Source organism: Agrilus planipennis, unplaced genomic scaffold (genome assembly GCF_000699045.2).
Source record: "Agrilus planipennis isolate EAB-ADULT unplaced genomic scaffold, Apla_2.0 scaffold128, whole genome shotgun sequence".
NCBI lineage: Eukaryota > Metazoa > Arthropoda > Insecta > Coleoptera > Buprestidae > Agrilus > Agrilus planipennis.
Window position 1 is genome coordinate 356,649 of NW_020438862.1, and position 9,837 is coordinate 366,485.

Here is a 9,837-nt window from a genome sequence, read left to right on the forward strand (position 1 = left end):
AAAAGAATGATGGCCGACAACAGTAACAATTAGAAAAGAATGATGGCCGACACTACGTCATAGTATTGTTTACAAAAGTGAATTCTAAATTTTTTAATTTTAAAAGTTTCGAGCTCACAGTGAGTGATAGGAGGGAAGAACTAATACTTCTAATATTTATATTTCCCGCAAAAATACAAAATGCACTTTTACCGCTTTGTATACTTTGTTGTACTTCCGTTTAATTAAAATTACTTCCTGTTACTCTCAGGCCCTCTCATTCAGCAATCATTTATTAAGTATTCAAGTAATTTACTTGTACTATTAATCAAACTTTAAAAATACATTGTTTAACTAATAAATTAAATTAGATGAAAACCAACATCTTAGTGCTTGGTTTTGTGTAAAACCATTTAGTATGGTCGTATTTTTGGGATCATGATAACTAATGAATTAACAAAATTTCAGTCTTTTTTAAAAGTATATAAACAAATATATTTATTCGTTTATTGAACTTTTGTTAAAGACGATGACGTTATTTTTGTTTTTTGCTGAGTCGCTGTTGATTTGGATGTAAAAACTTAAATACGTCAGTTCATTGTTCTTCGTGCTTTGTGACAATTTTATAGGTTAGAGTTAAATATCAAAACACTTGGTGCAGTCAAATTTTCAGTGAAATTGTAAAATAAATTAAATTATACAAAATGAAAGTGACGGTTACGACTATGTCTGATTTTATATTCGTGCTTGATGTATCGGAGGATTTAGAATTAGAAAATTTCAAAGCTTTTTGTGAAGTGGAATCCGGTATTCCAGCGCCCGAAATCTTATTGTCGTTTAACGGTTTACCTTTGCTTGATGATAAGAAAAGTTTAAAGCAACACGGTATTCATGACGGTGATGTGGTTATTATTCAACACATGATTTCAGACTCTCAACACAGTTTTTCAGGAGGTGAGTTCCTTTGTTTGTTCTTATCTCTATTCTTAAACTAAAAGTGTGTCTTTTTTAGTACCAAACTTGGACTTTAGCAGAATACAAGTCCCACAAGCTACGACCGTTAGAGGGGTACCAGGGGTACAACCTCAAAGGCCTGTAGAAGATGATCCTGCAATGATTCGTGACATGTTCCTTGCCAATCCTGATCAGCTTGCTTTGTTAAAACAAAACAATCCTCGATTGGCAGATTCTCTGTTGAGTGGTAGTCTTGGTAAGTGAATATGTATTATTTTACCTTGTTAATAAGTGAATTAATTAATTTTGAAGTTAATTTTATAACAGTTTTTTTTTTAATGTCAAATTATATGGTATTTAATTAAATTATTTTCAGATACATTTGCATCTGTATTAAGAGAACAAGTTCAGGCCAGACAGGAAAGAGAACAACAAAGACTGCGAATGATGAATGCCCATCCATTTGATACAGAAGCCCAGAGGCTCATTGCAGAAGAGATTCGACAGAAGAACATTGAAGCTAACATGGAAGCTGCTATGGAGTATAATCCAGAAACCTTTGGAACTGTTACTATGCTTTACATTAATTGCAAAGTCAATGGGATTCCTGTAAAAGCATTTATTGATTCTGGTGCGCAAACTACTATAATGTCCAGTAGTTGTGCAGAGAAGTGCAATATAATGCGTCTGGTGGACACAAGATGGGCTGGAATAGCTAAAGGTGTTGGTGTGCAAAGAATAATTGGACGTATTCACATGGTGCAAATTCAAATCGAAAAGGACTACCTTACAACCAGTTTTTCTGTGCTTGAAGAGCAGCCTATGGATATGCTTTTAGGTTTAGATATGTTAAAAAGACATCAGGTTTGTAAAATAAAAATAATCAATGAAACAAAATTAATATATATAGTGTACAGAATTTATTAAGATGTGATGTTTTTTAGTGCTGTATAGATCTTGGAAAAAGTGTGCTTAGAATAGGCACAACAGGTACAGAGACAACTTTCTTGCCAGAAAACGAATTGCCTGATTGTGCACGCCTTAACACTTTGTCTGATGACGACTTGATGCAGCAGGGCAGGAGGCAGCATGAGGAGATGGAGCTGCAACAGGCCATTCAGAAAAGTAAAGAGACAACAAGTAAGTTTGCATGTACAGTGGCAGACGAAATATTCTACACAATTTTTGAAATGATTATCTTTCTATTCTAATGTTTGGATCTCTTAAGAGTAGAACGCAGTTGTCTTTAGAGTAACAAGATAGTTAGTTGGTCATATCGAAAAATATAAATTTGTAGTTTTTAATCTGAGTATGTTTAATAAATATCAGCAATTCATTTGCTCATTAAATTACATGACATTCTATTTAATTACAATGTTTATTTATTTATTTGTTTATTCCTTTACTCGAGGAGTATTTGGTTTAGGTACTTTCAAAGTTAATGGAAAACACTTCATTTACATATTTTTTTATTAGTAAAAATTAATAGTTGTATGTAATTGAATATAAAAATTTTTGTTTTTAAAGTTCATTTTGTTTACCTATTAGTAAAGTTTGGTGGTGTTCTATAACAAGACATCCAGTTTATGTGCCGTTGTAATCTGGTTGAAAGTTCTGAAAGATAATCATTTTATTAATCAAGAATATAATTTTTTGACTATTTACTAACAAATTTTTACTAACATTAAAGGGTCTGGTAAGTGAGTTACTGTGTTTTGAACGTTTCGTCTATTTAAGACTTTCAACGGTGTTTTTTCTTTAAATAATTACTGGTATTGGTTTTACTTCTTAGTCGCTATAATCGAGTAAAACTTAATCATTTTTGTTAAAACTTGTTTTAATAACAGTGGTGAAAGTCTTTTGCGTTGTTTTGTTGTTAATTGCTAAGTTTGCATTTTAAATAATTGACTTTTGTAGGGCCGAAAGAAAAGAGGAAGAAAAATTATTAGAAAAATGCACGTACTTTCAGATTGTTCATTTATTTATTTTACAAACTTATTTAAAATGTACCTCTTTTTCTAAAATCAATTAAATTTTATAATTAACTACTAATAAATTGTACTAAAACGTATACGACTTAATTTCTGGAATAACAGCAAAATTGTTTTTACAAAATTACCGACAGTATTTTATTTTTAAAGAAAAAAATCGACATCTTTTCTCTATGTGTACTCGTATAAAGGACTTGGGTCAATAAGAGTATGAAAATTATCCTGAAAATGAAGGAAGATATCTTATTGATCGTAGTCCTTTGCATGCATGTAGTATCCGCTGTTATTGTTTGTGAAGTCGTGTTTGAAAATGATAAAATTTCGGTGTATACAAAGTTTTTTTATTGCAGATAATTCAGGTAGTAGTAGTTCTCAGCAGGCCGAGAAAGGTATAAGCATTAATTCTAGCGCAAATCAGCCACTTATAACTGCAAACGAGGCAATTTTAAATGAAAAGTTCACAGAGGACGACATAAAAGAGCTCGTAGCTTTGAGTTTCACGAGGGAGCAAGTAATTTTCGAACTTAGACGTTTTAATGGCGATAAAACTCAGGCAATGGCCGCACTATTCGCCAAATCACTCAAATTTTAATTAATTCAATAGGAATAATTATAAAGATTATTTACACTCTTATTACCTTATATATACATTCAATCAGATGGATAAAATAATTTCCTTTCGTCTTTCTCTCAATTTTTTNTATTATTAATTAATTAATTGCACTATTGTACTATAATTGTTGATTATAATTGGGTGGTCTGTTTATTATAAAAACAGTTTATGTCGAAAAAAGTGAAAAGATTAGTCTTTAAGGTGTGTAGCTAAAAGAGAACAACCAACCAGATAGTGAGGGATATTGTTTAATTATTATTATTGCGAAGTTGGTTGTATGAATAAAAGAATTTGATATTTTTTCACTTGGTATTTTTATTCGTATCTTTTCCAACAAAAAAAATACTTATCCCTTACACTTTACCTTGTTTTATCTTATGTTCCATTCTTCAATTTTGTTTTCAGGTTTAATGTATGTTTCTTTTGTAGGTCGCATATCAGCTTAAATGCCACATCTTTTGATGTGATAAAGTCTCTGTCATGCTGAACTATCACCGTGTTTGAGAATAACTTGCCACTCTAAAATTAAAGATATTTATTTAAAGTGTTAAAAACCATTTCTTTTTTTAAAGGAAGTGAGTCTTGGTATTACAAAAGGTTTAGAAATATTTCAGGGCTTTAAGAGCCAAAGCAGTTTAAATAAGGGCTTTGAGCTTGGAGCTCCTTTGATGTTGCTTATACATGTTAAAAATATTCGTAAAATTTAAAGAACTTTTAATGAACTTATGAAAGTATTTGTGGCTAGGTGACTGGTGATAAATTGCTCTTTTTATTGACTTACAACATTTGGCCATTTAACGATATCAATCGATAATTCTGTAGAAACATTTATTTATTAACATTAGTAATTATATTTTATTAGACTTAAGCAACTTACTTTCTTCGTTTTGCAATCATGCACTGGTATTTCTAACTCGTAGGTTTTATTTTTTGGGTGTTTTTCTGCGTCAACAAAGCACTTTTTCTCTTTATTTTTGAAATTCCCTTTGGTATATATAAATCCATGAAACTCTTGCGTAGGTTTTATTGAAATTCGCATTAACTCGTTACTGCAATTTAAGCTAAGTTTAAAGTTTATAGCATTTTCTTCATTCATTGACGAAATTGCGCCTACAAAGAGTTAATTTTAAATATCTTAAACACAAATTAGGACGTAAAATACCGAAAACAAAAATGAATGCAAAAATATGCGTAAGCTTCATCATTAGTTAAAATTTATCAGGAAAACTGATTTAATTTTAAATGTACATGATTTTAAATAGGTTTTTCACCAAGTATAACATTAATTATTTGGAGCGGGAAGCATCAGTTATAGTAAATGCAATTAAATATTGCATTCTGTATAATTAGCGCAACTTGTTGTACTAACAGAGGTAGTCTTTAATCGGCATACACAAAGAAAATGTTTTCTGTTGATTTTTTTATTAACAAATGTCGCAAATAACAATTAATTCATTTATTTAGCGCCTGCAACACCTAATTATAGGCATGTAATATCCGCGCTTTGACCCACTTTGACCCACCTTTGAGCAATTCTGAAAATGGAAAACAATCCGACTTTACTTTTAATTGAAGAAATTATTTTTTTAAACGTAATACTAAATAATTGCTATACTTAAAGCATTACCAATTTTCTACAATTTATTTATAACAAAATTCCATAATTGTTATTATTTCATATTATTTCAGTACATTTGTGATTATGTTTAAGATAAAAGGTTTTTTGTCGGATTTTTTCGGTTTTGGCATTTCTAATTTTGGGCATGAAATTCGAAAAACCGCGCCTTTTACGTTAATGCTAGATTTTAGCAATAGAGTGTGCGCTTGTAGAAATGAATAAGTTATCTATGGAATTGTGTAAATCTACGATCTTCTGTAATGTATAACCTCCAAATTTCTGGTACTTGTAAACATTTATTTTTGCCATTTAAAAGATTATTTAAAACAAGTATAATGGCTAAAAGTAAATTTGAATATGTAAGAAAATTCGAATTTGAAGATAGGCTATTACCAAATTGCTGGATTGTGGTCAGAATTGATGGTAGAAATTTTCACAAATTCTCTGATAAACACAAGTTTGAAAAACCTAACGATTTGAGAGCTTTAAATTTAATGAACAGGGCTGCGGTAACTGTAATGGAAGAGTTTAAAGACATTTCATTAGCTTACGGTGAAAGTGATGAATATTCCTTTGTGCTTAGAAAAGATACGGAACTTTATAATCGTAGAGGAACTAAGATAATGACATACTTGAATAGCTTATTTACATCTTCGTTTGTATTCTTTTGGAAAGAATATTTTAATGAACAAAAGCTCCTGTATCCACCTGCATTTGATTCTCGTGTAGTTTTGTACCCCACAGACGAAAATTTACGTGATTATCTAAGTTGGAGACAGGCTGATACTCACATAAATAATTTATATAATACCACTTTTTGGACTTTAATTAATAAAGGAGGATTATCAAATACTGAGGTACATAAGTGAAACATTTTTTAATTAATATATAATGAACAAAAATACTTTTAGGCACAAGAAAGACTTAGTGGGACTTTGTCATCAGATAAAAATGAAATATTGTTTAGTGAATTTGGTATTAATTATAATAACGAGCCAGTAATGTTCAAAAAGGGCACAATTCTCATAAGAAAAAGAATAAAAATACCAGACCAAAATAAGTCACGTTTAGTAATAGTTCCACTTTATGAAGATTTAATGCAAGATAAGTTTTGGAATGAACACTCGGAATTATTAGAAATTAAAAGTCCACCTTGTTTAATTATTATTATTGCGAAGTTGGTTGTATGAATAAAAGAATTTGATATTTTTTCACTTGGTATTTTTATTCGTATCTTTTCCAACAAAAAAAATACTTATCCCTTACACTTTACCTTGTTTTATCTTATGTTCCATTCTTCAATTTTGTTTTCAGGTTTAATGTATGTTTCTTTTGTAGGTCGCATATCAGCTTAAATGCCACATCTTTTGATGTGATAAAGTCTCTGTCATGCTGAACTATCACCGTGTTTGAGAATAACTTGCCACTCTAAAATTAAAGATATTTATTTAAAGTGTTAAAAACCATTTCTTTTTTTAAAGGAAGTGAGTCTTGGTATTACAAAAGGTTTAGAAATATTTCAGGGCTTTAAGAGCCAAAGCAGTTTAAATAAGGGCTTTGAGCTTGGAGCTCCTTTGATGTTGCTTATACATGTTAAAAATATTCGTAAAATTTAAAGAACTTTTAATGAACTTATGAAAGTATTTGTGGCTAGGTGACTGGTGATAAATTGCTCTTTTTATTGACTTACAACATTTGGCCATTTAACGATATCAATCGATAATTCTGTAGAAACATTTATTTATTAACATTAGTAATTATATTTTATTAGACTTAAGNGTTGAAATTTTGACTACTGGTAGAATGTTGAAAACAAAATTAATTGCAATACTGATTTTAAAAAATAGGGATATAATTATCAATTTTTGCTCGGTGTTTCTGAGCCACACATTCAGCAATCCAGACAATGTTACGTGTTTCCTGTTCCTTAAGTTTTAAGTAAGAATAAAATACTCCAAAGTGGAACTGTTGTAAGAAAGCATGCACATTAAGTTTCACCTGAAACAGAAATTAATTTATAGTAACATTAAAAGCACCGAGATATTAAAAAAAGACCTCGTATTCAAAGAACTTGTCTTCAAGGGTCTTATCTCCGGGATTGTTTCCCGCCCCTTCAAATAGCTTGTTATATTCAGCGTAATATTCGGCAACTGCTTTGACTTGCTCGTAATCTTCAGCTCGTGCAAGTGAAGCTAAGCCATCTGGGTTCAGTCTACCACATCGGGGATATAATTTAGCCCTGTCATCTTTGCTTAACTCAGTTCCAAATGAGTTAATAGTAATAATTATGGCACGACGATCAGCCTCAAACTTAGAGAAAGACATAAACATTTACGTATGAAATATTAACAAATTAAGTTCTCAACTTACTGCCAATATTTCACACATAACATCAGCAGTTGTACCCCCAATTTCTTTACAAAAATTGTAGAAAGCTTCCAAGTAAGACTTGTAAAGTGTATTACGAATTATCTCTATATTCATCTCATCCAAATCCTGTTCACTTATACAATCAACAAAGAAAGGTGCCAGTGGGGTATCAACCAAGACAGCATTGTACAGTTCTGCAGGTGTTGCTGCTACATGAATAGCCTCCATTTGTTCAAAACTACCAAGCGGGTGGCATTTAGGAATCAATTCAGAAATAGGTCTTTGATGAAGTGTTCCAGTAATTAACAATATTATGTTATCAATCATGTAGCTGTACGTTATGAAATCTAAAAATGTGCTTAACGGTTCTACAGCGTGGTTTCTCATATGCTGAAATTCGATCACAAGTTTTTCTCGTAGTTTATCGTCAATCGTAGACACTGCAAGCGGCGAAGGTTCATTTGCCAAGAACGTTCCATAGTCTGTTCCTTGCAAATGAAGCTTTAAATCTAAGTAACAAAACTATGATATTACAAACAACGTTCTTATCACTAACGCTAACTAAGAGACTTTGTTACCTTCCAAAGTTTCACACTGAACCAAATTTAAATAGTCGGATTGTTTCAGAATTCCACATTTAAAACCTCGGCACAAACCCTCCAAATAACCGTTATCAACATTAAAAATGCATCCCTTCATTTTGTTGCTCAAAAAAAAACTACTGCACGACTTTAAGGTATTAAAAGCTGTCTTCGCCTCACCCACTTATTTACTTTTTCAATATGTGCTGCGGCTGTCATATGATTTCAGTCACGGTCACGATGGATAATTCTCATAGATATATTCTTATAATTAAACTTTTGGGTTTCTTCTGTGATGTTTATGAATAAATCTTTTTTGTGAAGAGTGAAGACTAAACTATTTCTTAGTAATTAGGGCATAATTTACTTTAAAAGAAATTGTTTAGTTATTAAAATGCACAAAATAGGTTGGATTTCTTAAAATATTCTTTTAATTTAAAAAGGTGTTCATCTTTATTCTTATTTTTCTGCAATAACTATTGAGTTGATGTACTTGAACGCACCCATTCAATCATACTGTTTATCTATGATTGTTAAATGTCAATGTGACATAACCTAACCAAAATTCATTCAACTGCTGAACTTACAACTGTTAGGCTGTACTTAAAATATTACTTATGTGGATTAATTAAGTAAAACCACTTAAAAATATGGGTACTGGGAAAGCTGTGGATAAGGCGTTAACTTTATTACGGTATTTACCTCGGGTCTGTCTGGCTAATATACGTACCAATCCTGGTGCAAAAAAAGTAAGGCAATTTAGCTTGAATAAATGCTTTTAATTACATATTAATACTTAATTTAGTGTAAAAAACGTGGTCGTGGTCAACATGGGGGTGACAAACATGGTGCAGGTAACAAGGGATCCGGTCAACGACAAAATTATATGAGGTTGGGATATGAGACTGGTAACACTCCTTTTTATCTTCGCTTCAAACGTGAACCATATTACAAAGGACATCAGTATGTTTCTATAAATTACATTACAGTACTTGAAAGTACTTAAACTATAATTCTTTTTAGTTTACGACGACAATATCCACCTCTTTCTATGCTTATGTTACAAACGTTGATTGAAACTGATAGAATTGATATTTCTAAACCTATAGATTTGGTAGCTATTTTGAATACAGGCCTATATAGGCTATTTCCTGATCAACAACAGTTTGGTGTTAATCTTACAGATGAAGGGGTAGATTTGTTTAAGGCAAAAGTAAATATAGAAGTGCAGTGGGCCAGCGAATTAGTGATAGCTGCAATTGAAAAGGCTGGTGGTGTTATTACTACTGCATATTATGATCAACATAGTTTACAGTGCATGCTTAACACAAGAAAGTTTTTTGAAAGAGGTAAATAGAGTAAAGAAAAGTGTTTTATTCTGTTTTCAACAAATATAATTACTTTAAGGAGTACCAATTCCTAGAAGAATGATACCACCTCAGGATGCAATTGAATATTATACTGATCCGGCGAAACGTGGTTATTTAGCTGATCCTGAGAAAGTTTCACAGGAGAGATTAGTATTGGCGCAAAAATATGGTTACACTTTACCAAAATTAGAGGATGACCCAGATTATAATATGTTAACAGAAAGAAAAGATCCCAGACAAATTTTTTATGGTCTTCATCCTGGTTGGGTTGTTAATTTAAAAGATAAAGTCATTTTAAAACCAGAAGAAAAAGAATTGTTAGATTATTATGCTTCATAATTATTTAAAATACTTTTATAGT

At 31.1% G+C, this 9,837-nt stretch overlaps 4 protein-coding genes and 1 long non-coding RNA gene across 6 annotated transcripts; 3 read left to right on the top strand and 2 right to left on the bottom strand.

Moving 5' to 3' along the window:
* The first annotated feature begins 501 nt into the window (after positions 1-501).
* Positions 502-3,618, top strand: LOC108738098 (protein DDI1 homolog 2). Of its 2 annotated transcripts, none has more exons than XM_025973890.1 (5): positions 502-933; positions 992-1,189; positions 1,310-1,797; positions 1,878-2,073; positions 2,851-3,266. In XM_025973890.1, exons 1-5 carry the CDS (start codon positions 684-686, stop codon positions 2,880-2,882), a joined length of 1,164 nt encoding a protein of 387 aa, XP_025829675.1. In that variant the 5' UTR covers positions 502-683; the 3' UTR covers positions 2,883-3,266. The 2 variants fall into 2 exon arrangements, with proteins under 2 accessions (XP_025829675.1, XP_025829669.1); XM_025973884.1 differs by lacking the exon at positions 2,851-3,266 and adding an exon at positions 3,275-3,618 and having other exon boundaries at positions 505-933.
* Positions 2,080-4,907, bottom strand: LOC108738106. Its single transcript, XR_001937946.2, has 4 exons — positions 4,700-4,907; positions 4,415-4,647; positions 3,902-4,056; positions 2,080-2,547 (listed from the first exon to the last, which is right to left on the bottom strand). It is a non-coding gene; the product is annotated as an uncharacterized LOC108738106 (long non-coding RNA).
* Positions 4,908-5,403: 496 nt separating this feature from the next.
* On the top strand, positions 5,404-6,345 carry LOC108738094 (probable tRNA(His) guanylyltransferase). The gene is made up of 2 exons (XM_025973928.1): positions 5,404-6,012; positions 6,067-6,345. The coding sequence occupies exons 1-2, from the start codon at positions 5,416-5,418 to the stop codon at positions 6,343-6,345; spliced, it is 876 nt and encodes a 291-aa protein (XP_025829713.1). The 5' UTR covers positions 5,404-5,415.
* Positions 6,346-6,968: 623 nt separating this feature from the next.
* LOC108743493 (V-type proton ATPase subunit d) lies at positions 6,969-8,335 on the bottom strand. Its single transcript, XM_025973895.1, has 4 exons — positions 8,104-8,335; positions 7,526-8,034; positions 7,211-7,465; positions 6,969-7,153 (listed from the first exon to the last, which is right to left on the bottom strand). The coding sequence occupies exons 1-4, from the start codon at positions 8,222-8,224 to the stop codon at positions 6,992-6,994; spliced, it is 1,047 nt and encodes a 348-aa protein (XP_025829680.1). The 5' UTR covers positions 8,225-8,335; the 3' UTR covers positions 6,969-6,991.
* A 326-nt stretch (positions 8,336-8,661) lies between these two features.
* Positions 8,662-9,815, top strand: LOC108738095 (39S ribosomal protein L15, mitochondrial). Its single transcript, XM_025973902.1, has 4 exons — positions 8,662-8,855; positions 8,912-9,069; positions 9,130-9,455; positions 9,514-9,815. The coding sequence occupies exons 1-4, from the start codon at positions 8,757-8,759 to the stop codon at positions 9,813-9,815; spliced, it is 885 nt and encodes a 294-aa protein (XP_025829687.1). The 5' UTR covers positions 8,662-8,756.
* Positions 9,816-9,837: the final 22 nt, after the last annotated feature.